Source organism: Rhagoletis pomonella, unplaced genomic scaffold (genome assembly GCF_013731165.1).
Source record: "Rhagoletis pomonella isolate Grant_MI unplaced genomic scaffold, Rhpom_1.0 Rhpom_scaffold_00628, whole genome shotgun sequence".
NCBI classification, from domain to species: domain Eukaryota; kingdom Metazoa; phylum Arthropoda; class Insecta; order Diptera; family Tephritidae; genus Rhagoletis; species Rhagoletis pomonella.
In genome coordinates, this window is record NW_023459182.1 from 16374 (window position 1) to 42460 (window position 26087).

A 26087-nucleotide genomic window follows, 5' to 3' on the forward strand; every position below is an offset into this window, starting at 1 on the left:
ATTTTATACATACACTTGTGATCAGCTGATTAAATCATCGATTTTGGCTATTTCTTTTTTGTTTATTTTATGTTTGTTATTTTTCCATAAAAGCCTAGCTCATTGTATAACAAACAAAATATAAATCCACATTTCAAACTTTGTGCAAAAATCATAAAAAATTTGCAAAATTTCAGCTAGATTTTCAACTTTTTATTTAGATTTTTTAGAATTTTTTTGAGTATGCACGTTGTTTGCCCATTAAATTACAGGGCAATAATGTGCAAGTTTTAAGGTGCTAAAGAATCGCGTTGATTTTTAATATAATTTTTTGTAGACATTTGGTTAGGTGGTCGGATGTCGAAAATGCTAAATTACGTTCTGTTAAAAAGGAACATAGCCATATTTCAGACTTTTTACGTTCATTACATTTTCAATAAGAAGCCCCATGCGACTAATTGTCATTTTCTTTATTCACTTAAATAAGGGTTAAGTCATCTGTGTCCAAAGAATAAATATTTTTTGAAGCAGCTGCTGCAAAAAACAAAGCTTGTAAAGATTTATTAGGAAAATAATTCAAAATCAGTTCAACTTACAGGATTTGGTAACAGAGAAAAATTACTAGGAAGTTAAAAAACGTAATTTTTTACACAAAAAACGTCCAAACGTCAACAGGATACAAAAAAACGTCCAAATGACGTTAAAAACGTAAGCCTGGCAACACTGGGCTTGAGCCAAGAGCTTGTGTGAGCAAATCCAATTTTTGGCAAAAAATGTCAGTTACGCGGTTTTGCAGAACGACGATACGCGGTTTTGTACTTTAAGCGACGATGTGTAAGTATGCACTTTCTTCGTGCTTTCTGAAACCTATTCGTCAACCCCATTTTCGAAATCAAGTAGCCGGCATAATTTTCTAGTTTCTGCTAAAAAAAAATATTTCTTGTAGTGATCAGGTAGCATGAATTTGATGAAATGTCATAATTTTATCAAAAGTCAAAAGGTTAACACCAACAAGGAATGTCATTAAATGAAACTATCTTCTTTTTTGTATCATGATTGTCAGGTTGTTAATATGGCGACGAAAAAATGATAATGGAACTACCTTGTTTTTTGTATCATGCCCGGTACTACCTGTTTGATATGCCTTGGTTACATTACATTTTTGCTTTTTCTTATCTTTGAGGGAGAATATTCGCTTACGCTCTTGATTTTGATTGTTGGCTAGTGTTGGCTAATTTTGTTATCGAACACAACTAATATTTTCTTTGATTTGCAATCGTGTTTTCAAATAGACACACGAATGTATTAAATCAACGTCAAACTCACCTTAACATACTGTCTCCATTGGTATCTTCGTTTGAGTCTGCAACTGGCCTCCACCAATTGTCGTAGTATTAACAGTGGTGTTCTGCGTGACTTCACCACCAGCATATCCACCGACTGATGGAAGACCTTGCGATGAACTTGAATGCTGGACACCGTTGGTTGTGTTTGTAATCTCTTGACGTGAGCGTGGACAGCAAAAACGCTTGCAAGCGGCCCATACTTGTGGTTGACATCCCACTACAATGAAAATGAATACACCCTGCAAAGCGTTTATCATATCGGTGAAGAACCAAGCCGAATGCGGTCCACCGACTAGCCAAGAAATCACATCAGCTATCCAGGTGACACCCATTACCACGACTAGCTTCAAACATACTTTCCCCAGTGCAGTCTTCTCAGTGGTCGATTTGACATCGTCACGCTTCCACAAACCGCATGTCAATTGATGTGTTGTTGATATGAAAAGCATGATGTTGGCACACAGTAAAAGTCCAATAGGTCCAAAGAAATAGGCAAATATGGATAAATGTTCTCCGCTAAACCAACAACTACGTTCGCCGAAGCCGGGGCGCAGTAATTGTGTTTCGGGCAAATGATCTACAGTGAAAGCAATAGCGCTTATCAACACCGGAATGCCCCAAGCATACGCCGAATAAAGCCGCAAGCGTAGCAACTCTTGATTGCGTTCGAGTGAACTCGGCCTGAAATCGCGAAATGTCCACCAGATATTGAAGCACATTGTGTTAAGCCAAAAGAAAGCCGAAAGAAAGAAAAAGTGCATTGTACTGGCTAAAAGTAAACAGGTGAATGAGCCGTGTTGGAGTGTCCGTGACAGTTGTGTGTAGGCGAGTATCAAATCTCCCACAACCAAACAAAAGACGTAATAAATCTGACAACGCCAATGTAACATATGATGAACGGAGGGCATCATGTATCCAGCCACCAATGTGGCTGAAAGGAAGACGACTGATATGACAATTCCTATATTGAGGGCGGCCACTTGTACTCTATCACTAGTGGTGCTACCTACCGCAGCAATAGCATTGGCAGGAGCTTCAGTGGAGAAGTGGTGAAGACAAGTAAATATTTTAATTGCAGCAATTGCATCGTTTTCGAGCAAATGCTCAAGGCAATAATCGCTAGTAGATATTTGTTTATGAGTCAGCTTAAGATTTCCATTCTCCACATCCATTTGACTTTCATGCCAATCTCCGGCAATAGCGTATGGTACAGTTTTTTGGTGACATGTAGGAAAGCCGTATATTGTCTCGTATAAACTTGAATTTAATGGCAATTCCGCAGGAGGGTTTATATTAGGATTACCACTGCCGCCCGGAAACGTGCATTGCTTTTTTGCAGAGTCATAAATTCCGTTCCATCCACAACACTTTTTTACCTTTATTCTTTGTGTTCCATTTCTTTCTCGTGGAAAGCAGACGAGCACGCCATTTCGGTCAACACAATAGCGTTGTGGCTCGATAAATTGCTTGCGTTCACCCAAAAATAAGGAACCATTTGAAAATAATAAATAGTTTCCACCTGCTGAGAAAAACTCCAATTCTTCTGACGTACATTTGCCGTTTTGTTCTTTACCCATGTCCTGCATTGATTCAATACTGTAATCATCTACTACTGGAAGGACATTCTCTTGGAATATCATAAATTTGGGCTTACCACCTTGAGGTGTAAAATACCGTCTTCTACTTATTAGAAATATCATTGGTACCCATAACTCCGAATTTCCCATAACACACGTTTGATTAAAATTCATGTGCTCATTGTATCTACAACATTTGTTCACTATCACTTGCGGCGGTGGTATTCGTGATAATACCGTTGGCATATTTGTAGTCATATCTGTAGCAACTGGTGATGCACTGGCTTCTAACATGTCCGTGGAAGAAGCTCCATCCCCTCCAACTTTCTCTTCATTGTTTACAGCAGTGGCCTGTATTCTACAATGCAACGATGCACTTACAATTAGAATAAATAACAAAGTTCGACTGACTTCTGCTACCCGCATTCCATGCATTTTGTACTGAAGAGAACTCGTTCAATTCGACTTGAATATATTTTATTTCGATTCCACAAGGTTATATAAATACTGATTTAAAATGTTAATCTCCAACTTCATTGTTTGGTTTTAGCCATGAATATATGTAAGTATTAAATATATGGTTTTAGCATACGTACGCATTTTCAATTCACTTTTCTTTCATTTTCACTTCGAATCGTATTTGCTATTTCTATATATTTCTATAGGTTCATTGCCGCCACCACCTCCGCAACTGCTTTCTTGGGTTTACGTAGTACATTCCATTGTTTTGCAATTACCACAATTTCACTGCTATAGCACAATATCCCCGTTTCACATCGCCCGCATAATCTGTTTGGCAACAAAATATGTATGAGAAGCGCGAAAAAACTTAAAAAACCCAAAGCCAAGACGAAAATAATGAGAATTAAAACGTTCCGAACCACAAATCCAACCGACTTCTCCACTAGATACCTTGCAATTGCATCGCTTGAAGACTGATGGAGCAAAAGGCAGCAACGACAGCAGCAGCAAGTTGACGTTGCGTCGCTGCGAGCTATTTAATTTCTTTCTTGTATTTCGACATTTCTTGGTATTCCCTTTTGTGCTTTTCGAATATTTATTTGTTGTTAAATATAGTGACGCAATAACAATTTGTAACCGTTTATGCAAAAATTCAAAACTTGGTACTAAAACTGGGTCACAATCGATATACCCGTCATGAACCAAAAATACAAGATCACGCAAAACCGTGACGTTGTTTTTGTAACTGATTTTGAGAAAAAAGTTTGTTAAAGTGGGTTCGTCAGCCGAGCATTTGTTTACATCACCACTATTTCACCTTTTTCTTTAACTAAAGAAGAGTTAGCGCCAATTTCGAATGAATATTGAAATGGCATGATGCAATAATACAAGGTGTTATCGGTTGGCCGTTGGTTGGTTGTCTCAGTATACACATTCTGTTTTCTTGAGAACGTATTTTATCTTATTTTATTTAATTTGATTACGAATATACTATAAGAAAGCAAATTTTGATTAGAAGAAAATATAAAATTTTATATTTTCCCCCTAATGGGGATTATTTTCTTCCCGTCCACAGTGTCAAATCGGGCTGTCACAACTGATACCACCTTGTGTTATTGCATTATATTGAAATGGCACTTAAGTGTATTTGTGGCTTGTTGTTTAAATGCCATTTAGCTTTCGTTGGGTTTCATATCATCTTTGTTTAAATATGCCAAACAACTGGCAGCACTGCTGCTTGTTCCTTGAAATTAGTTGCGATCCCGTACGAGTCCGCACTAGTCAGAAATAGTCAGAATCAGTCAGATTTTACAGGAAATCGATCCCGTACTCGGTTCTTTGACTATTGAGAGGACAGAAAAGAGAGTAAATACGGTTCTCTCTCTGTCAGAAGTTACCAGTTTTAGTCCGAGAATTTTTTGCTGGTAAATTCTGGTAAATGTGTCAAACGATCAGCTGTATTGTGTTTGGCAACCAAATTGTAAACAAAGAAAAGTTCAATCTGCTAATTCATGTTGAAAAGTATTTAATTACTTGTTTAAGTCGATTGTAATGAATTTGAAAGTATTTTTGGTTATTTACATGTGTGAGATGAGTGTGTTTACATACAAAATAAGGGAAAATTTACAACCAAAATTTGGAGGTTATGTTGAAGTTGACAGAAGTTACCATTTTTACTAGAAAGCGATCCCGTACTTTTCAATGTTACTCTCTCGCTCTGAGCGAATTTTTATTTTTTGACAGTTTTACTAGTCCGAGTCCGAGAAATACGGGATTGCACCTATTGTTGTTGCATTCCCTTCTTTGTTTACATTTTGTGCTGAACAGCTGATCGTTTTTGGTGGGATTTGCCCAAGGCGCATCAATTACAGGTGATAGCGATAGAAGCTACGCTTCTTCTTATGAACACGCTTGTATCAAATTATCGTCTGTTTTGCTTTATTTACATATCCGCGTATACATACACATATCATATACGTATGTATATGCCCTGTATATTGTATATTGTATATATATACCCTGTATATTGAATCATGGGCTACAACCATGATACAATAATTTTTAGAAGGTAGTTTCACTTCTTCTTCTTATCCGCCATGTTAGCTATCTGACAGAAAACGTGTTTCGTATTTTTTGTTGTACCAACTTTTTCAAAAAAAAAATCCAGCTTTTGACGTTGGAAAAATAAAACAAAGAAAAGCCAAACATATAAGTAGAGAAATTTTCGAATATTTTGTAATAATTTTCTTCATAAAAAATTAACTGCTGCTTTCGTGCACGATTGAGAGAATACAAAGGTTGCGCCGATCTCGGACCGCTATTCCTCTCTTAACGAATTTGACAGAATCGTCGTTTGCATGACGTCACACTGGTGCATCTTGTTTACATTTTCCTTGCAACATTTTTTTCTTCTTCTTCCATTCTTGCTCACGTTTTGTGACGTCACACAAAAGTTATTCTCAAAAATCCTCTCTGATCGGCGCAATCTTGTATTCTATCATTCTTGGCTTTCGTGGATATTGCAACACACGGAATAGATGTAAGGACACAGCTATAAGAGCCACCGCTCACCACAGACTTTATCGGCCGCCTTTTTAAATGATAGGGCTCGCTTGAAATATGTACATGAAGATGTATGGAGGTGCGCACATTACACCAGCTTAATCGCTCTGACCAATAAGTTGTGGTGCAATGGAAAGACTAGCGAGCACATCTAAATTGGCGGCCGATAAAGTCCGTGGTGTGCGATGGATGTAATCCATTATAAACAAGAAATATTGCTGTTATATTTTCATTTTTATGATTTTTATTCATGTGATTAGCTGTGGCAAAAATTTATGAACAAAATACGTGTATTTATATTAAAAATTAAGTGATCAGTTATGAAACATATAAATCTTTCCAAGTTCTATATCGTAGCAGTGGCCACATTGCGTGTTTATCACAGACACGGTTTATGTCAAAAATTTTGAAGTGAAACTACCTTCTTCTTCTTGTATCTGGGCTACAACTACAGAAAAATTCTGCGGTGTTGAGTTTTCATTTACATGGTGCTTTGGTAAGACAGATCGTGTCAGCTGTCTCGGGTTTACGTACCGGTAGGTTTACGTTCTTGACTAATTTCAGCTTTAGTTATTTATTGTTCTTTGGCGTTCACGTAAAATAATTCCAATATTTTGACATTTTTAGTTACACTCAACTTGTCGATATTAAAAATGCACTAGCTACATGATCCTGTAGCACCAAGAGGAATAAATACGGTCAAGGAGGGACAGCCTGGCGTTTGGGGAATTTAAGATCCTGCCAACCAACCCAAAACCCAAAAAAAAATATATTTTAAAAAAACTTTTGCCGGCGATTAAACAAGTTTTTGGTGAAGCTGCGCTTTAAACTCCCGTTATAAACATGCTCAAGCGACAGCGTTGCGAAGACTTCGATACATTCGTGCCACAAACCAAGAAGCTCATTAGCGAAAAATTTGTGGACCAGGCGGACCAAAATAAAATGACCAAAATTCATGGTGAGTTAACTATTCTATTAATAAGGAATTAATATGATTCAACTGCTGAGATTTCCAATAATGGACCATTTTCTATATCGGGCAAAGTATAGCGAATTTTTTAATGAAATTCGCAGGGGGTGTTGAGGAAGTGCTCATTGAGCGATACCTTCAACATTTTGGGTAGAAATGGCAACAGTTTTAAAGTTATTTATTGTTAAAATTTCCCCATTATAGATTGGCGCTTACACATATGTTAATGTTTGGCCGAGTTTCTCCTCAGACTTGTGGCATGCGCCTTGATGTTATCACACAAATCGGAGGGACCTACAGTTTTACGCTGACTCCGAACGGCGATTGTATTTTTATGAGAAGCTGTTTTTCATGGTAGAAATACACTCGGAGGTTTGCCATTGCCTGCCGAGGGGCGACCGCTGTTAAGAAAAAACCTTTTTTCTATATTTTTTAGCGATGTTGCTTTGACTAGGGCTTGAACCCAGGTGCTGAAAGGTGAAAGCGCGCACTGCTTACCACTACACCACAGCGGCCGTTCCGCATTACTTCACATATTTTTTATAAACACTGCACTATTCACTTTGCTTTTCATTAATATATCATCTTTTCTTCATAAACGAATGAATGCACATCTTTTTTTAATAAATATTTAACAATTAATACTTATAAAAGAGTTCTTTAAATAAGTTTCTATTCGCAAAGAATCTGTAAACACACAATTGTTGAGCGATAACTGCGAAGTATGTAATTCCAGATCTTTGGGAACTATACCAAAAAATACTTTGTGAGGCATTACAAAATATAAAGTATATCGATGGCTGAGTGGAAGATCGACCTATCTCGGCAGCCAGTTCAAAAACGCCCTATCTCAGAAAACTTCAAGAACGCCCTACTTCAGAATTCGATTGAAAAACGCCCTATTTCAGAATTTTATTGAAAAACACTATGTTGTTGTTGTTGTAGCAGCTAATAAGCCCCGTTCGGGGCGGTTCATCCATCAGCGTTGTCGTCAGTTTCAGCTAGGGGGAGGCCCAGGAAGTGTGCGACTTCCACAGGGGCTGTCCATAGGGACAGTTGCGTTAGCTTAGTGGGGGGGTTCTTAGGGCATGTGAAGAGGTGCCGGGAGTCATGTGGCGACTCTCCACATGCCGGGCATTGGTTGGGCACATCCTCGTTGATTCTACTCAAGTAAGAGTTGAGCCTGCTGCAATAGCCAGAGCGAAGTTGGGCTATTGTAGTGCTAGTCTCCCGAGGCAGACAAAGTTCTGTTCTGTCCACGTCCGGTGGTTATGTGCCTAGAACGGCATTCACAGGGCGATAGTCTACATCTCAGAATTTGGTTGAATAACGCCCTATCTCAGAATTCGGTTCAAAAACGCCCTATCTCAAACGAAAATACATTGAAAATAAGCTGAGATAGGGCGTTCTTCAACTAAATTCCGGGATAAGGCGAGATCGCGTGATTTTTTATTACATATTTTCGCCTGTGGCGCTTATATTTAAATCCAGTATTTCAATATGTATTGAAAGTTTTTAATAAAAATGTAGGTACTTAAAAAAAAATCATTACTACGATATACTGGAAATTTTCGCATGCGCCGCTTTTTTTTTAAAGCAATACTTTGGTATATAATGAAGATATGCAATAAAAACATAATGCGCTTACATTTTTCCCTTTTTCAGTTTGTTGAACATTTTTTTGTTTGGGATGTGCGGCAGCAGAGTTCAATTGCTCTACAAAGGAAAAAGTGAGATTGAATTTTACTTCTTTTGCAATTTTACTAATTACTTGCAAACTATAAGCCTCCGGAGAGGGCGGGGACCTTCAGATTTTAAAAATAAGGCTGGCCCTCTCTCTTCCCCCCTCATCTCCTTTTCAAAGCTTGGCCATTATTGGAAGATTTTCCCAAATAAAGACCACACTAAAGTTAATTGCAGCTTTTTACATAATTTTCAATGGGTAATCTGTCAAAAAAGCTGCAATTAATTGGAAGTTATAAGCTCTTAAGCACAAATAAGGTAGAAGTGATTTTGACTTTTCTCTCTTTTGAACAACGACTATAATTTCAAATGATGAATAACTTTTAACCCTTTTCAAGTTGGCATTTTCTATTTTTTAATCTATCTATTAAAAATTCAATTGCGGGCTGTGAGATAGGCTGACTTCCAAAACGTCAATTGCTATATAGTTACGTTGACCATATTAACCAACGTAAAATAAAGGACATTTTTTTCAAAATGATTTGAAAATACGTACATACAACTTGTATGATAAAAGTACCTTGCCCATATCGTAATTTAAGTCAAATATTTACTATTTAATTATATTATTTAATTGTATAAGTTCCCCTGCTGTAGCGAAAAATGAAGCCAAATCCTTTTCAAGGACTTCGCCATCCTTTGCTACCAAAATGCGTTTACCATAATTCATACTGCACGACGAAGCCAGCACACAGTGGTTCAAAATTCGAATTCAATGTTCATAATCCACTGGAGCCTTCATATTTCCACCAATTTTTACTAAAAACCAAAAAAAAAATATTTATTTTGGTGAACATTTTTTTATAACATTTCAAATTTTTTTTGTGTATTTTTTTGTTTTGGGAGAACCATACAATTATTTTCAACTAGCTTTTGTTATGTAACATTTATTAACTGGAACAGAAGAATACATTTTCTTCAAAGCTGCTACTTTTTGTGCATTTTGCACTAAAAAATTTAATATAATCAAATTAAAATTTAGAAATCAGGCTCAACTGGCCTCTTGCAAATATTGTAAGCTTTCATAAAAAATAACAATTAATCAAATTAAGCGAAAAATGAAGTGAATGAATGCCAGTTTTGAACCACTGTGCAGCAGGATGTCTATTGTTCTCTTTCAGTGGAACTGGCGTGTAACACAATCCTGGGCACAACTTTCCTGTGATTTATAGATTGTACAAAGATTACCGATTAAATAGAAACCCTGCGAAATATAAACCTTGCGAAACAAACTGGCGAAAGTTTTCAATATATTTTATAAGGGACATTTTTATTTTTCATATTCTGCGTTTAAAACTTTACCTTTGAAAAATGCAGAGCCGATTTAAAGGACAGTTTAAGAACTAAAGGACAAAAGGCGTCGTTTATTTTGAAAAAAATTATAAAGGACAGGGGGTTAAAATAAAGGACTGCCCTTTAAAATAAAGGACGGATGGTCACCGTATTTATAGTATATAAAGTATAATGTTCCATAACGCCAAACTACAAAATATTGACAATGTATACTTTTCCAAAACGCATCCGGAAAGTTATCGAAATGCATCGATATAGCAATCAGCGCAGAAATAAAGTTGATGCTTCGTTTGTTATTGGTTACCATTGGTGTTTCAAAAATGGAAAATTCAGAAAAATTGTTCATTGCTAAATTGAATATTTAAAATATGCAATGTATATGGTTGCAATGTGTCGCAACTCTGCATATATAAACAGTTTGAATACCGCAGTATAACAGTTTCCAAACATTGTATAGATACTAGGGCTGTGCGATTATTCGATTACTCGAGCAAGTTGGTTAATCAATTATTCGGTTAATCAATTACTCGAGTAATCAAGATTTTGATTACTCAAAACGATGATTAATCGAGTTACTTGAAATATGATTACTCAAAAACAATAATTTTGCTCGATAAAAGAGTTTGCTTTGGAAAATGCTTATTTTCTTTTTTACATTCTGTATATGAAAAAAAATTTTTGTTTTAATTTTTGAAAACAGAAACGTTGTTTTCAAAGTATCAAGGAACTTTAACTACTTTATACATATGTAAAGAGTTGAAATGTTGATTACTCATTTTACTCGAAATGTTGATTAATCATAAAGCAAATTACTCAAATATTTTTGTTTTTGGTTAATCAAAAATATTGATTACTCGAGTAACTGAACTTTTGAGTAATCATAATTTCCAATTAATCGAATAATTGAGTTATTTACGTTATGATTAATTAAAATTTTGAGTAATCAATTAATCGCACAGCCCTAATAGATACGTTTTGGAAGTCAGCCATAGTTTTGAATTGTGGGATTTTTTTTTTTTGTTCTTCGACCACATCCATTTATATATACGTACATAAAAATGAAAAAGAACATGAACTACGAGCGTTGCGCTATCATGATTCAACAAGAACGATAGAACTTGTTCATTTAACTTAGAAAATAACAAATTGTTTCACTGTTTGCTTAACACGCGTTCGTGTTTGGATATAGTGCCGTATTACAAGCAGGAATGTTGCGAATATTTGCATTCGCATTAGTTATGCGAATGATTCCCATCATTTTACACATTTTTGCATTCGACCTTCCCATTCGCATCAAATGATACGAATGTTTTGCGAATGCAAATGTGTACATGGGCAGAGAGTCCATTTTAATATTGTTGAAATGGCTCTATGTCTGTCTAACCAGGGTGCCAGGGTGACAATAACCGGCTTTTACCTTCTCAGGGCGCTAGACGGTTAAGTAGCATGAACCAATTAGAACAGATCTGACCGGTTGAGAAGCATCCATTTGTAATAGCAATTGAGAAAAAAGTGTGTGACGTTTGTAATTTTGAAGTTTGCTATTTCTGTTTTGCTTCTTTCTTTATGTGTATTTTGTCGGTTGTTGTTGTTGTTGTTGTAGCAGCAGTACTCAACCCGCCGGGGTTTCGTCAAGGATCGTCTTCGTCCTCTGACTCGACAAGCCTGAGGCCGAGAAAGCGGGCGGCATCTATAGGCGCGGTCCATAGTGCTTCTGGTGTCAGGGTCGTGGGGTTAGAGGCGCATGCGAAGAGGTGTTGGGTGTTGTGTGGACCTTGCCCGCATGCAGGGCATGTGTCTGCCACTTCTGGGTTCAGCCGGGAGAGATAGCTGTTTAATCTGTGGCACCACCCAGAACGGAGTTGTGCTAGGGTGCACCTGGTCTCTCTAGGCAGTTCGGCTTCGTCGATGTTGATGGGTGGCGTCGATGTTGTCGTTTCTGGTGGCCGCTCTGTATTTCTCTGCGTCGAATGGGTGGTCTAAGCACGGCTCTACGTCGGATTTCCAGTCGTGCAGGTGACGTCTGACATGTCGGGGAGGCGGTTCATTTCGAAGCAGGGCGTTATTGGGGTGATTTCCACGGTAACAACCCACGAGGAACTGCTTCGATAGCAACGTGTTGTGCTCTTTCACCGCCAGCATCTGGCTTCCTTGGTGGAGGTGATGCTCGGACGACATGAGATGGCAGCCTGTAGCCGTGCGTAGAGCTGCATTCTGCCATGTTTGTAGGTTTCTGCACTGTGTATCGCTGGTACCCGCCGTCCATACTGGCGCTGCGTAGTTTGCCACCGACCGGCCGATTGCTTTGTACGTTGTAAGTAGGGTTTCTTTGTCGGCTCCCCAAGTGCTGCCGGCTAGTGACTTGAGGACTTTGTTCCTAGCTCGCATCTTTTCGCAAGTGGCTGAGGCGTGCGCAGAAAAGGAGAATAGGCTGTCGAACGTGACTCCCAAGATTTTGGGGTGGTTGACCGTCGGTATTTTGTTGCCATCGACGTAAACATCCAGCTCTAGCCTAACTTCCTTTGTCCAGGTGGTGAACAGTGTGGCGGTGGATTTCGCGGCGGAGATGGTGAGGCTGCTGGCAGTGAAGAAGTTTGCAAGATCGGTGAGATAGTCGCTGATTTTCCCGCATAGGCTGTCAATATTGGGGCCCGTCGCCATAATCGTGCAATATCGGCGTAGTTCACCAAGTATTTTGTCGGTGGTTTACTTGAGTGATTTTTTAGCGATTTTCAATAAATTTTTTGTGCACATCTAATTAAAATGAAGTGTGCGGTGATTGGATGCAAAAACACGTACAAAAATAATAAATTGGTTAGCACAAACATGTGCTACAACATTTAGTCTGTTCCAATAGCAGTCCGGTTTACAGGATTTAGTCAGAACTTACAGGAAGTCGTTCCTATTGACATAAAACCTGTAAGTGGGAACACATTTGAGAGAGTAACTGAGCAACTGTTCCTAGTCAGAAGTTACAGGATTTAGTCCAGAGTTTATTTTCCTGTAAGTTCATGAAAAGTGTCAAACGGTCAGCTGATTTGCATGTGCAAGCAAAAACTAACAGCGGTGAAAGCAAAGTACCTTATATTTGTAAAAAAAATGAAATTAAACAACGAAATGTTTGAATATGTATAGATTTTAATAATTATTTAGTGATATTTCAGCTAAATCAATGTTGTACAAATGACATGTAAACAAACCGACTGACGTTTTTACAGGAAGTAGTGTTTTTTGCGTTCCTATGCACTTCTGCATCTGTTCTCCTTTTACTCTCATTTGAGAAAGTAAAATTGTAGTTTGACAGTTCCACAGGTTTTAGTCCGAAGTTCAAAGGAACAGACTAAATGCTTGCATTTTTTTCTTTATGCTTCTTCTTCATATTTTTTGTTTACTTTTCACAGAAAATAACATGGCGCCGAAATTATAAACGTCAGCCAGAAAATTACTTTTTTATTTTGATTCATCTTGTCAGATCTTGTGTAGTTGGATCATGGTTAAGTAGAGTATATCAAGCAACATTGATGGGCCTTCAACAAGTACTGCTAAAAGTCTTATAAGCAACCTAGAAATAATTTTAGATTCCTCCAGCAACAGCGAAGGCTCGGATGTAGAATCTGGAGACATAAAAAATGTGAAATTAAAGCCCACACTAAGGCCTATCTTAAAGAAAAACCAGCTCATCTCGGTTAAAATCACCTCGATTGGTGGAAAACTAAACTAAAATACGACAAATTGACAAATCTGGCCCGCAAATATTTGAGCGCTCCACCCGCCAGCATTCCTAGTGAGCAATTGGTCAGTGCTGCCGGCCTTATGTACGGTCCTGCAAGAAATCGCCTCATTCGAGAAAAGGCAGCACAATTTTATTTTTTTTTAATATAATATGCCCCTTTTGAACTTTGACTACTAGATTAAAACACTGTATAGATAGGTTAAGCACTCGTTCAATGTTCTAATAATTTATAAAATTTTTAAATATTAAAAACGATGACTTAAGTTGATTATCACTTTTTTAATGTTATTCCTAACATTCGCATTCGGATTCGCGATCGCGAATGTGAGGAATATGATATTCGAAACATCCCTAGTTACAAGTATTGAATATGCGCTATTATTCAATTCTGCCTTAATTACAACACTATTCAAGCACTATGTGCACAGCTATTTTCAAGCACTATGTGCACAGGCATATGTATTTTTTTGAACAAACTTTTTCAGCTGAGAACTTATTTAAACTTCGAAGGCCAACTTGAATTAAAGGAACCAACACTAAAATGCGTCAAAATGAAAATAAAAGAGCACAAATTTCTATGTAAAGCTAAATTCTTCGGGAAGATAATAGGTTTGTTCGTCGGAAATTCAGGGAGAATTATCACTCAAAATATCAGATAGTAAGAGAAAATGCCCCCAAATTCTCTCTCAAGTAGAGAAACTTGCGCGAACGCAAATTTGCAAGTTTCCCTGTCAGCTAGTATCCACGGCTGCATTTCAAACATAACAAATTTGTATAGAATTAAAAAAAAACAGGTTTTACATGTATATTTCTTGTTAGTCCGACTTTCTTCAGAATACGCTACAATTTATTTGTCGTAGTTACTATCGGGTTTCCTATATGGACTCTGGTTGATATTGCATTCCGATTACGAATACAGTTTTTTTCAGCCAAGTACCTTTCAAATCATTGGAATTTACTTAACTTATTAAGTAAACTAGTATTTACTTACGTTTTTTATTGTAAAATAGATAAAGTTAGTAAATTTTTAAATTTAACGATTATATTCCTTTTCATTTTACAACGCTTTTCTCAACTTGGTATATCCAGACCACCATTTATACCAGGGAAGTGAACCGGATGAAAAATTTTGTGGGTTCGGTTCAGCGGTTCGAACCGCTTTTGCACTTTTGGATTGGTTCGTCAAAGCGGTTTTTTTGGTCTTTGAACCGGGGTTTCGGTTCGGTTCAACGGTTCGAAAAACAAACAAGTAACAAAGTCTAACATTAAATACCCGGCGCTGGTATTAAATTTACGACTTTCACCTTTCCGAAAGCCACCGTAACATGGTAAGCCGGGGTGTATAAATTTTGAGTAATTTAGCGTCCTTAAATTTCGAAATATTGAAGTTTCAAGCATTTCTGAAATTTACCGTTATATGAAAAGCGGACTCAATTTTAGTCTGATTTCAATAATTTTTAACGATTTGCTTTTATGTGGCAAGCACAATAGCCATACCGAGTTTGGTATAAATTGGTAGACCGGTTACCGAGATACATATACGTGATCACAAGCAGGCGGTGCCACGCCCGTTTTCCAAAAGTTTATCATAAACCAAGAAATAGGTAAAGGATTGTCGCAAGCATCAATTTTGAATAAACCGTTATATGGGAGATAGGCGTGGTTATTGTCCGATTTTGCCCATTTTCAAAACCATCCGCCCTACGCCCGAAAGAAGTGCACGTACAAAGTTTCGTTAAGATATCTCAATTTTTACTCGAGTTATCATTCTGATCACTTATATATACATTTGTCTATATCTATCTCGATTCGTTTTACCTGTTACAAACAACCGTTATGTGACCAAAGTTATAATACCCTTGTGCACAAGTGCGCTCGGGTATAAAAAATAACGCGCAAGTTTAAGTGTCAAGTGTAAAAACGCGCAACGATAAGAGTCAAGTGTCTGTCAAATGAGATGGGTTGTCTTTACATTTGATATTGTCTCATGGTAAACAAACATGGTAGGTATTAACATGTTTAACAAAAAGAAAACAAGTGGGTACATTTATCTATTAAAACTTGGTTAAAACGAACCTTTAAACCTTTATGGAAAGTGGTTCGGTTTTCGCTTCGGATCAAATATTTGTGGAAAATTTCGGTTCGGTTAATGGTTCAGTTAATTAATAGAAAAAAGCGGTTTTCCGGTTCAAAACCGGTTCGGTTCAAAGCCGGTTCACGTCCCTGATTTATACTATGAATGTAGCAAAGTTATTTATGGAAAGTTCTAGATATCAACCTAGTCTAGATATCAACCTCGTTGTAGGCATCATATCAAAGCAGCGATGAGCACAGAGAGCTTTTACTCTGCACGCTCCTATACAAAATGTAAAGGAATGCTTAAAAGAGCTTTGCCCGCGGGAAAGACACTGCCCATCAAAGAGATACAATTAAAAGACTCTAGATGTCGCACAGTGCGGCCGATTGCCAAAAAGCTGGCCAAAATTCGCAAAATAAAAGTTTCTAGATAGGGATTTTTAAGCATTCAGTTGGCTAAAGGGACCCTATAAGAATATAAAATCGTTCCTAATAACGGCCTATACCTACGGTGACCATAAATATGGATTCAAAATGAAGGACAATTTTTCAAAAGTATGCCAACATATATTTACGTAGTATAAAAATATCAAAAGAGTATTTATGATTCTAAAATCTTAATACATTTTACACTTTAAAAATTAATCACGTTTTCTTCATCGATATTAATCTTGTTTTACATGAATATTTATAAAAGTATAGTAAAACATATTATAATTACAATAGCTTACACGAAAAGTGAAAATCTTTAAAAGATTATTTTATAGGCAAATTTTGAGTCATTCAAAACGAAAACAATAACCTTTTTTTTGTTTTTTGGTACTTTTCGCAGTTATTTGTCAAAAATCGACGTCATGAATCGACTTAAACGACGAGTTACAAAGTGCCCTTTACAAAAATATATAATTTGTGCAGATTGCGCTCCATAGCATCTACATTTCTAATCCGATTTTCATTATCTTTGGCTCAAAATTTACTGTAATGATATATCTTCTTTATCGAATTTTTAAAATAATGAAAAAATAATCAAATGAAACTGCGTATTTGATTGGAAATCTCACTTTTTTCGACTTTGACGACAAAATGCAAATGGTCGCCTGTAGCACCAATAATTTTCATTGAAGTCGCCACAAGTTATATATTTTGGTAAGAGGCACATCAATACCCTTCGAGCTGTAAGTCGCTTACGTTGATTGGGAGATTTTTTCATGAGATATTGAAGAAAAGCTACGAAAAGTACCAAAAAACACTTTTTTGAAAAAATTCATCCATTGTCCGATAATTTTAAAATAACGAATAAAATGCGGGCCAAATGCAGGACACTTGGAAAAAATCAGTACATTTTCAGGTTTTTCAGGTTTGAAAAACTACGCAGGACCGACCTTTGAAAAACAGTACGGTCCTGCAAAAAACAGAACGGATGGTCACCGTACCTATATACCTCAAGCCTTTCTCCACTCTTAGTTATAGTTTGTCATTTTCATAAACGCAGTATAATGTTGTAGATATACATGAAACATTGTGAACGTGTCAAAGTGATGGCAGCAAAGGAAACCGAAGAAAGTCAAATGGAATGTACGTCCGAAGGTTAGTGAAATATGTAAAAAAATGAATAAATATTAATTCTTTGACCGACAATTTTTATGAATACAATGATAAGGGTACTTTTTTTTTCTTTTTTTTTCAATAAAATTTGGGTTTTCAAATAAAATAACAATAAAACGCTGTTGGATGCTGGCTTTAAACCTTTTGGAGATTTCTTGTAAAAGTATAAGCTATCGATTAAAACAAAATTCAGCTGCCACTATCTGCCACTTGAGTTGTAATGGACTTTTTACTGTAATAAAATAGAGTATGTGACAACTTAGTTACAAAACATTATCGGAACTGCAATAAATAGGATCATTAAAAAGAAATTCCTAACAACACACACATAATACAAGAGAGAAATAGAATAAGATTAAGAAAAAGGGAGAGAGGGACATACACATTGAATAGGGGATCTACCTATACAGGATGGTAACTTTCTGTATATCATCGATTTTTCTGTTTTACATTAATAGCCGCGGGTAATTTTAAACTTTAAATTTAATAGGTTTTCTTATTATGATTACTCTAATAGGGCTTTCGCACGAGGTGATTTTTCAGGCAACTTTTAGTTGAAAGCAAAAATCGCCTCGTCCGAACGGCCTTTCAACTAATCGCTTTCAACAAAGTTGGGTTGCCAGTCAACTTTGAGCTCGTTCAACTTTTTTTCCTTGCAACCCTGTGTTTGTTTACATTCTGTATACATACCTTTTTTTACTTTTTTACTTTTATTTTATCTTTCCGCTTCGCTAAAAGCACTTCTACCAATGCTTCGGTACCAAATTTACGCCAATTGATAAAATTTTGCGATTTAAATTCATTTTCAATAATGTAAATAACAATTCGTGTTGGATCGAAAATCGCCTCGTCTGAATAGGGATGGCAACTTTTTCACTTTCAACTTCTCATTCAATTTCTCATTCAACTTCGCATTAAACTTTTGTTGCCTGTAAAATCGCCTCGTGCGAATGCCCTATAAGAGTATACAAATGTTATGTAAAAAATAATAATTATGTAGTAAGATTTTTTTTTTATTTCTCTGTACTATCCAAGTTTATATTTGATATACATCCATATATATAATACGCGAAGGCATTTTTTGTGCAGCATAAAAGATCTGTACCGTTCGCCCGATTTTCAAAAATGAGATGTCAAATTAAAGCGCTTGGTCTGTAGATGTGCAATAAGGTTTTATTTTTTCGAAAGGAATTGCCACCTGTAGAACAATTGACTATCAACTATATAATAAGCAATGCCGTCATATAAGCATAAGGTGTCAAATTAAAACTCTTGGACTGCAGATATGCAATAAGGTTTTACTTTTTTGAAAAGAGTTGCCACCTTTCAAAAATTTTATTCAAATTATCTAAAAAAAATCAATTATTACAAAATAGGCATCAGTGGAAAGGGTTTTGAAAATATTTGCTTCTTAACTTAACTTTAGGAGGGTTGCCACCTGTTTGAAAAATTTAATTCAATTTGAATTAAGAAAATTAATTGGGAGAAATATGTTTGAACATATGGGCGGATAACGAAAGTGGCTTCAGAAGGTGGCCGTTTGAAAATATTTTGAAGAGGGTTGCCACCTTCTTGCAATGTCGAATTTAATTAACTTATCCACAAATTATATGAAATCTTTAGTTTGAATACTAAATTTTTTTTGTGGTGTTGAAAGAGGGTTACCCAAAATTGAATTCAAATTATTAAATAAGTTAAATGAATTATTAAAATATGGGTACTAATCGAAGTTAGGTTGAAAAATCTTTATTTCTGAACTATATTTAGCGGAGTTGCCCCATGTTTAATTAGTATAATTCAACTTAATTCATCAGTTGATTAAAATATGTATCGCAAAGTTAGACGAAGAATATTTAAGAATATCTTAGCGCGAAACTACTTTTCAAAAGGGCTGCCACCTCCCCAAAAGGTCGAATTTAACTATATCTATATATATAATACGCGAAAGGACTTTTTGTCCAGGTCATCAGATCTTAACCATTCGTTTGATTTTCAAAAATTACGTATCAAATTAAAGGGCTTGATATGTAGATGTGCAGTAGGCTTTTACTTTTCCGGGAAGAATGGCCACCTTTTAAAAAATCAAGTTGAGATTATTTATAAATCAATACCATCATATCCCCATCCTTCGCTCGATTTTCAAAAATGAGGTGTCAAATTAAAAGGCTTGGTTGCAGATGTGCACTGAGGTTTTACTTTTTGAGAAGAGTTGCCATAGGGATCAGGCAAAATGGTTATTAAAAGCTTTGCTTCTTAACTTAACTGTGAGAGTGTTGCCCCTGTTTAAAAAATCAAATAAAATTTTAAACAGGGAAATTACAAAGGTAATTTACAAAATGTTCCCCCACAGGGGTCTAGACTAAAGGAGTTTAAGAAGGTAGTAATTTGAAAATATTTTGAAAAGGGTTGCCACCTGCTTTAAAAGCCGAATTTAGTTATATGCAGTATTAAACTATGGGTGTTAAACGAAAGAGTGCTAAGAAATCTTCAGTTTAAACATCAAAATATTGTTTGGTGGTTTGAAGAGAGTTGCCAGCTGTTGAAAATTTTAAATTTAAATGAATTATTAAGTTAAATAAATTACTAAAAGAGGTGATTCAATCGTTCATGGGTTGGAGACGGATTTATATCTGAACTGTTTAGGAGGGTTTCCAGGTGATAAAAAAATTAAATTCAATAATTATTAAGGTAATTAAATTATGTATCAAAGTATCAGACGAAAGAGCTTTAAAAATTTTAGTTTGAAAATACTTCGCAGAAGGTTGCCACCTGTTTGAAAAGCCTAATTTATTTAGCTTTTACAGAATTTTAAGGTCTTGGAGAACTGGGTTCTTTGTTATGGTCATCAGATCTTTAATGTGAAGGTCCTCAGATCAGCACCGTCATTCTAAATGTGCATTAAGGTTTTAATTCTTAAAGTTAGGACCTTTTTAGTGGCGCACGGTGGTTTGAATTTTGTGGAAATGAAATACCGGTGCCATGTGAGACCTCTCTTCGTTCAAAAAGGGATTGTGAATGGTGTTGCCATCTGTTTAAAATGTTAAGCTCAATTTTGGCGTCTTAACGCTAGTTTTATCTAATACGTCAACGTAATTCTACAACTGTATAAAAATAACTTTGTTTTCAGATTCCAATATGTCTACTACTAATGATTTATCAAGGTTGCAGTTGTTTCAAATAATAAAGAATGTTTTGAAGGATGACATCCAAGGCGAATTTATATAAGGTGGTGTTACTAGCTCTGCTGATTTTGTGTATGTGTTTCGCCGCACGGCTTCTGATATCAAATTGAAAAATTTTGGTTGAATTTCTACACACACTCTTACAAGAGTTTGACAGTTTATGCCGCCTAAGCAAAAACAAAATACGTGTAAATTTTTGTTTTTGTACTCCTGCTATCACCTTATATTAATTCGCCTTGATGACATCAGAGTGATTTATGAAAGGATCGAAAAATTTTTGTCCGAAAACCGAAATGCGACTTATCATTTATCAGAAGACGTGAAACGGCAAATATCAGATTTGGTGTGTAAGATGAAAACAATATGGGATTTAAGTAATAGGACTGAAGAAAAATTAAAAAAAAACCCATTGGTTAAGTAAGACTGTTAATTTGGAAAAAGGTGATAAAAAAGATCCGAAAAAAATTTATCCGCAAGTAGAAAATATTGAAAAGGATTGTAAAGTAGGTCGGCCAGAATTGAGTTTTTCAGAATCATCAGAACGAACAAAGCGCAGAAAAACCAAATATCTACGAGCTACTGTTTCGACTAAAGAACTGTTATACTCAACAAGTAAATTACGATCTGAAGGTAAAACAGATTTTGCAAAAGTGGTGCGAGATATCTCGGAAGGAAGTCCAACCAAAGCTAAAAAATACAGAAAACCACTGGAGTATGGAAATTTAAATTTACCATTCACGAACGACGAGACCTTGTCACTTTTTATTGAACTTGGGTTATCTCAAGGCAAATATCAGCAGTTGCGTAATGCACATCTACAAAAAAAATTAAAAATGCTGCCATCCTATAAAAATATACAAAAAGCATAATTACAATGCTATCCGGCTGTAGGTCTTCGTTTCAATGAATATGAAGCATCAGTTACATTGCATTCATTATTAGTTCACACAACTAATCGTACTATTTTGTATCAAATGGAAGTTGTTCTATGTTTATCTGAAAAAATACAAGAAAATTTGATCTTAATCGTTAAGTGGGGATGTGATGGTAGTTCTGGACACAGTGACTACAAGCATAAAGCGGATGATGGAATCGAAGTAAGTGACGAAAATATTTTTTTCCCCTCCCTCCTCCCCCTACAGCTTGTATACAGAGACTCTGAAACGAAGGAAATAACTGTAGTTTGGAAAAATCCTAGGCCATCCTCACCAAGATGTTGTCGTCCTATGGCAATTCAATGTGCAAAAGAGTCCCTGGACTTGACTAAAAAAACAGTAAATGACGTGGAAGACCAGATAAAGAATTTAACACCATTTTAAACTACTGTTGATGGACAACTCGTGAGTGTAAAGTATGATCTTACTTTATCAATGATAGATAGTGCAATTCATTAACTGACACAATGTCTGCAATGCGTTGTTATCTATGCAACTGTACTTCAAAGACTTCTAATGATATAGATGAAATGCTACAAAAAAAAGTTAATACAGACAACTTGAAATTTGGCTTATCGTCTTTACATTGTTGGATTAGATGCTTCGAATTTTTATTGCATTTATCTTACAAATTACGAATTCAAAAATGGCAAGCACGAACTGCACAGGAAAAATAGTCGGTCGCGAATAGGAAAAAATCAATACAAGCTGCCTTTAAAACAGAACTGGGCCTCAATGTTGATAAGCCGAAAGCTGGAAGTGCCACCTCAAACGATGGTAATACAGCTCGTAATTTTTTTTTTAAATTTCGACAATCTGCGAAAATAACTGGCATCGATGAAGATATCATATATTCTTTTTATATTATGTTGCAAGCCATCTCAAGTGGTCATGAAATAATGCAGATAATTTTCGCAAATACACTGTTAAATTAGCTAAAAAAATTTTACAAACTGACAAGTGGTACTACATGCCTACTTTAGTAGGCCTGCAATAAGTTTTATTCCATCTATCGCCTCAGCTTTGCGAGAAAGAATTACAGACGAAAGACAATGGAGGACGATTTTTAGTAGCCTCGGATCCTAATATTTCGAGTTGCCGAAAATTGCCAAGTAAGCCGCTGAAATCTCTTTCTGCAGAAACTATTGATTTATTATCGTCTCCATCTGTTGGTAGAGAAGAAACAGAGCAAGAAAGTGCAGACAATAGCTCAGCGCCAACGTCTGAGTCGGAAACAGATATTGATGTCAATGACCTTGAGGACAACGGAAGTTTCTTCATGTAATATTATTTTTTAATGTACTTTCGTCCCTGCGATATTATCATATTATACTGTAATTCTATCTCTTAATTCATGTGTTATGTATACTTCTTAATTGTAATAAAAATTTTTGTGATAACATCAAAATTGGTTTTCATTTCTTTGATTTAAGTTAAAAGCCCTGAGTTATGTGAGGTGGGCTCGCTTGGGACTTAAAAAGTTCTGGGTGATGCCATATAGCATTTACCATTTTAAATTATGTAATTATGACATGAAATTTGTAATCAGCGACCCCAAAAACCTCGAAAACGATATGTAACTTGAGTATGCCCAATAATACATGATATTTTACCCTAGGGGGTGGTCGATAAGGGGTGAAGGGGGTGAGTTTTCTTACATTTAATACAAAATTTGTAATCAGCGACCCCAAAAACCCCCAAGGTTCGATTTTCGAGTGAATTACTCAAATTTTCGAATTTTGGCCAGCTTTTTGGCAATCGGCCGCACTGCGTGTCGCCCCGCCAAAAGAACTTAAATATTGCGTCTAAATATATGCACTAATTACATACGCTGCAGCGGAAATGGACGACACGCCATTTCTTTAAATGAAATTAACTGCTGCTATTAGTATGTATGTACATACAGTGCCGAACAGAAGTATTGGCACAGTGAATTTTTCGCAATATAGGCAAAGTTATTTATTATAATTTATCTTCGATAATTTTTTATAAAAATATGGTTCATTCTACACCAGAAAACATAATAATAAAATCTCTAAACTTTGTGCAAAACTCAGGAAAATTCATTAAATTTGCACACTAATCTGCAACTTTTTATTCAGATTTTCTAGAAAAATCCTAAGTATGCAGTTTTATAGCCCATTCAAATTTAGTATAACAAAGTGCAAGTTTGAAGTCGCTAGAAAATCGCATTGATTTTTGGTAATTTTTTTTCACGCAAGTTCTTCCATACAAAGTAATTCGACAATTATTTTTTGTATGGACAAAATGAGCAACACCTTCCAATAAAAAAATTGCCAAAAATCAACGCGATTTTCTAGCAACTTTAAACTTGCACTTTGTTATACTAAATTTGAATGGGCTATAAAACTGCATACTTAGGATTTTTCTAGAAAATCTGAATAAAAAGTTGCAAATTAGTGTGCAAATTTAATGAATTTTCCTGAGTTTTGCACAAAGTTTAGAGTTTTTATTATTACGTTTTCTGGTGTAGAATGAACTATATTTTTATAAAAAATTATCGAAAATAAATTAGAATAAAAACCTTTGCATATATAGCGAAAAATTCACTGTGCCAATACTTTTGTTCGTCACTGTATGTATGTTTATACTAAACGTGAGGAAACATTTTGCTTGCATAGTCTTCTGTTCCCTTTTCACCGCAGGTTTAATTATTTTAATATCTATTTCAAAATTTTATACAAACAAGACTAAAAAGTATAAAATAAATAAAATAAAAAAACTTTTTAATATACAACGCTTTTATAAATGGACTAAAATTTAGAAAATAAAATTTCTCAGTCCTATAGACTTTGTATTGATAACTTTTGATATTGTAATTTAACCAAAAGTCATTATAATCCATTTATGAAATTGAAAATGAAAAGCGTGGGGCGCATGTAATATACCTCAACTGATATGAAGGGTAATATAGTTATGAATGTGGATATATGAATAACGACCGCTTTAAATCGATCTCAAATTAGTACTTTCTCTGTAGAAATGTTAGGTCTATGTTATGTAGTTTGACTATTGTCAATTAAATCTAATGCTTTGTATTGCATATGCTCCATGTTTTTCGTTTTCAATCTCGTAAATGGTTTATAATGACTTTTGCAAAAATTTCAATGTCAAAAGTTATCAGAACAAATTCTATGGGACTGAGAAATATTATTTTCTAATTTTTGATCCATTTATAAAAGCATTGTATATGAAAAAGGTTTTTTTTAATTTATTGATTTAATAATAATAATTTTTAATTCCTTTAGAAAAAACCATAAATTTGCTATTTAGGGCAGCACGCGAAAGCAAATCTATGGACCTGACGCATACAGCAACAGAGGCGACTACAGATATTCCACTTTGGAGGCAGGTTGTGCTCCGTGGAAATGGCGAAATTTCATCAAGCAATGTAACGGATTTAATAGTTGATATTTCCTTGGAGAGCCGAAAATCAAAGTGCTGCCGTCGTGATGCTTATGTTCGCAGTGATTGTTGCAATTGTTCTCAACCGTTGTGTGAATTCTGTGGTCACTCATGTGCTGAATGTGGCATATTCTTATGCGATAGTTGCGTTTCATTGTTGTAAGTTGGTTGAATTTCTTAAGTTAGAATAAAATTTTAATAACTTCTATTCTTACAGTGGATGCGGCAATGTCGAAAGACCCATATGTGAAAAGTGCGCCTTATTTCAGAACTTATAAAATATTTTATACGTACGTATTTGTATAGTTAAGTGGTCCGAATAACATTAAGGCATTTCACCTAAACGAGTAAATGCCTCCTTACCACGTAAACCTCGTAAACTTACTTTTGGGTAGCAAAGCAACGTCAGTTGGATTGCCGATGGGCAACGCCACTGAAACGAAAATATATATTAAATAGCAATTTTAGTTAAGTACTAAAAGTTGAAAATAATAGAGTTTTGAAGTACCAGCAACCATGACTTGAGTTAAAAAAAGCTACAGCAGAAACTGTTAAAAAAAAATAAATATATTCCAGCCGGTTCTGCAATTCACTTTCGAGTGAATTTGAGTAAAGTGCGCTTTGAATTCAAATTGGCAGGGTTTGAAATTCACTTGGAAGTGAATTGCAGAACCTGCCCGATTTTCGCAATCAAAATTTTCGCGGCAACCACAAAAACGCAGTTGTCAATACAGCAACTCTGTTGCCAACTTTAAGGGGCCAGTTGCCATCTGAAATACAATTTCAGCCATCCATAATCGACCCCGCTTATTTACGAGGTTTACGCTGTTACGAGACATTTCCGTATTTAGATGAATACCCATATTGTTTTTCTCTATATATTGTAATACCTGCGTGAGCTTTACGTCATATTTATAATTTTCTTGTTCGAATTAACTTAATAAATTTTTAGTTATTTATGTTCTTAAAAATCCCAGTATTCTATTCTAATTTCAATTTTTAATTAGTTATTAATGTTAGATTTATGTCTTCTTCAACGACAAATTTGGAAGGGAATATACATGCAGTCAACGTCAAAAATATGAGTACCCTGACGTTTCCTCATTTTAGTAAAATAATGTGCAAGTCTCAAGTCTATAAAATTTACCGTTGATTTTTGAGATTTTTTGTCGAGGGTTTTGCGCATTGTCAAAAAAAT

The 26087-nt window shown here is 35.6% G+C and overlaps 2 protein-coding genes across 2 annotated transcripts; one reads left to right on the forward strand and one right to left on the reverse strand.

The window, feature by feature from the left end:
* Window positions 1-1201: 1201 nt before the first annotated feature.
* LOC118751282 (probable G-protein coupled receptor Mth-like 1) lies at window positions 1202-3522 on the reverse strand. The gene has a single exon (XM_036486064.1). The coding sequence runs from the start codon at window positions 3335-3337 to the stop codon at window positions 1307-1309; it is 2031 nt and encodes a 676-aa protein (XP_036341957.1). The 5' UTR covers window positions 3338-3522; the 3' UTR covers window positions 1202-1306.
* A 2899-nt stretch (window positions 3523-6421) lies between these two features.
* LOC118751286 lies at window positions 6422-25861 on the forward strand. The gene is made up of 4 exons (XM_036486069.1): window positions 6422-6462; window positions 6554-6884; window positions 24733-25048; window positions 25107-25861. The coding sequence occupies exons 2-4, from the start codon at window positions 6770-6772 to the stop codon at window positions 25165-25167; spliced, it is 492 nt and encodes a 163-aa protein (XP_036341962.1). The 5' UTR covers window positions 6422-6462; window positions 6554-6769; the 3' UTR covers window positions 25168-25861.
* The last annotated feature ends 226 nt before the right edge of the window (window positions 25862-26087 follow it).

Excerpts from the sequence above, each read along its gene's own strand:
- LOC118751286 (XM_036486069.1), top strand. The coding sequence starts at position 6,770 with ATGCTCAAGCGACAGCGTTGCGAAGACTTCGATACATTCGTGCCACAA. Across the intron at positions 6,885-24,732 it reads TAAAATGACCAAAATTCATG|AAAAAACCATAAATTTGCTA; the intron begins GTGAGTTAACTA and ends TAATTCCTTTAG. Across the intron at positions 25,049-25,106 it reads GATAGTTGCGTTTCATTGTT|TGGATGCGGCAATGTCGAAA; the intron begins GTAAGTTGGTTG and ends CTATTCTTACAG.
- LOC118751282 (XM_036486064.1), bottom strand. The coding sequence starts at position 3,337 with ATGCATGGAATGCGGGTAGCAGAAGTCAGTCGAACTTTGTTATTTATT.